This window comes from Montipora capricornis, chromosome 6, assembly GCF_036669925.1.
Source record: "Montipora capricornis isolate CH-2021 chromosome 6, ASM3666992v2, whole genome shotgun sequence".
Lineage (NCBI taxonomy): Eukaryota > Metazoa > Cnidaria > Anthozoa > Scleractinia > Acroporidae > Montipora > Montipora capricornis.
In genome coordinates this window covers 72,609,048-72,611,547 of record NC_090888.1, presented here as the reverse complement: position 1 = coordinate 72,611,547, position 2,500 = coordinate 72,609,048, and the positions used below count along the sequence as shown (strand labels likewise).

Below are 2,500 nucleotides of genomic sequence, written 5' to 3'. Positions count from 1 at the left end.
AAGACACTCCATGGCAAACACAGTACCCCAAAATAATGAAGGATGACCTTCACAGAACTAACCAATGGCTAACAAGTAGTGGCTAAAAAATGAAAACCGAGGGGCTGATTATTGCCGAACAGGATCAAAGCCTGGCAACAAGGTTCTATCATAACAACATCATCAAAGATGACACCAGCCCACTAAGCAGAATGTGTGGCAAGTTTGATGAATTTATCGATCATATCATATCTGGCAACCCAGACATACATGACGTGCATTAGGGAAAACGGCAAAATCATATTTATTTCAATAGGTCCTAAACTTCAGCCTTCAAGTTTTAAGCATCTGGAGTAAATCAATGGTTATTAAAGGAAATTCAGACTGGCTTGGTAAACGAAATGGTAGATATGAAGAACTCAATATTTGCTTTGACAGGGAGCCAGGGACCAGTTATTTGGTTTGCCACAAAATTGCTTAATCCTGCATTATTGTCTTTTTTGCCCACACAATTTCCCTTCAAAATCCCGCACATTTTAAATTTTTTCCTCACACCTTGTTGGAAGGCCAATCTGACAAAGGCATGACAACGCAGCTCTGTATATCCATTATAACATCATGACAGCTGACAAATGGTATGAAAATAAACCAGAACCTATTGTACAGAACGAACAAGTAAGAATTTTTTGGAATATGCCAATTCATACGAATAGAAAGATTTGTGGTCAACCAACCAGATATCACTCAAGCCAAAAATGCCAGATAATAGTGATTGGCAGTCCCATCAGACAGAAATACATTCAGTGAAGGCAGTCAAGAAACTATCTAAGTATAAGGACTAGAAGATTGTGATCGCCAGAAAATGGAAAATGGAAACAGAGACAATACTGGTTGTTAGGGGGTGCACTTGGGGTCATTAAGAAGAGATTGGCAAAGTATGCTGACAGAATGTCAGGCACAGCCAGCAACAATGAGCTCCAGAAAAATTAATCTTCTAGGAACAGCTCACATCCTCAGAAAGGTTCAAGTGAGCTCTTTGGTACCTCTGGTCCATGGGTTGGACCCCGGTGCCTCAGTGAATAAACAAGCAAGCCAAGGATTGCTAGTGTAATGAAAGAACATTAATTTTTTCCCATCAAATCAAGCATGTCAATTCTTTTTTGTTCACAAACAGGCTCGTTACCGCGGACCACTAACATTCTTGAAATGCCAAAACACTTGTTTTTCACCCGTGCTTCCCAGTTCAGAAAGTGCCGCTGAGATATGGGGCGAGTTAGTGGATGGAGGAACAACGGTGCTTGTTTGTCCTGGTGACCATTACTCCATGAGTGATCTACCCCATGCTCACGTGACTGGCAGCGTCTTAGCAACTGCGCTGTTGTTTAGTTATCGTCTGCTGTTCCCAGAATTCCCGAGACCTAAAAGAACCTTCAGCCAAAGGCGAGCAGTGGAAAGACTTTCAGATGGAGTAGATGTGTACCTCCATGCAAAGAAAGGTTGGTTTAATTTAAGTAACTTAAAACCAGGTGATGAATTCACTAAAACAATTTTGCTTCTATTATAAAAAATCATTTTCTTTGTATATACGTATATAGTTAACAGTTTTTAGTTACCCTTTGTGCGGCGGAACTATAGGTGTAAACTAAAGTTGTGTCATCTCTTCATTTGTGGTGTATACTTTATATTTATTGCTTGGAGAAAACATCTACTGTACACAACATTTTATGCTTGTGCAATAGTTGAGCTAGCGCTACAGAAAAACACCTCAAGTGTCTTGAAATGGTTCAACAACCTAAAAAACAAAGAAACACTCTCATTCATGTTTTGATGAGTGTGACTCTTACACACTAGACTTCACAAGCAAGTAGTGACCCATCTCCAAACATGAACATTGTTATTCCACGACAATCTTCCATGGCAGAAAAAATCCTCAAACAGCCAATTAGATATGACCATGGGCTCTTTTGATGCAGCCAAAACATGCAAACTGGTTGGTCGTTATCAGTCTGTTATCCGTTATCCACCCTCACCAAAAAGTGTAGTCAAAACCGTGTCATTGGTCTATATCAAGATGATGGGATTGATGGGCTCATGGCCCTCAACAAAACACCACATAAGAGCTGCTACATTAATGTTATAAACAGCTGATTTTAAAACTGAGTTCCAGAGCCTGCATTTGCCTGATATCTATAAAGCAGGATGTTCCACTCTTTAAGAGTTCTGGGGAAAAACTGTTCGCGTAAATGTTAACCGAATATAATTGCTTTAACAGTGTTGTTAAATGGAGCAACACCGCACGCCATGTATTAAAGCCAAAAGTCTATCTGAATCAGGTTCAAGTTTAAGTCAATTGACCATGTAAGTCTTAAATAAGCAACGAATACTTACCGAAGAAGTGCTGCACTTTCTATACGAAACAAGGTAACTTTATCCGAAATTTTTCCTAGCGAATGAAATCCCTTTGCGCTTAGAACCCACCTTCTTCTGAATTCAGCCCGCCACACAGCTTTGCCTTTGAAGC

General features: G+C 39.9%; 1 protein-coding gene across 1 annotated transcript in view; it reads left to right on the top strand.

Annotated features, from left to right (window-relative positions):
- LOC138054457 (mycocerosic acid synthase-like) overlaps positions 1 to 2,500 on the top strand; it is a 40,404-nt gene that overhangs the window by 33,416 nt on the left and 4,488 nt on the right. Inside the window, exon 12 of the mRNA XM_068900898.1 lies at positions 1,154 to 1,475. Coding sequence (XP_068756999.1) covers positions 1,154 to 1,475 — 322 coding nt within the window. The remainder of the gene's footprint in view (positions 1 to 1,153; positions 1,476 to 2,500) is intronic.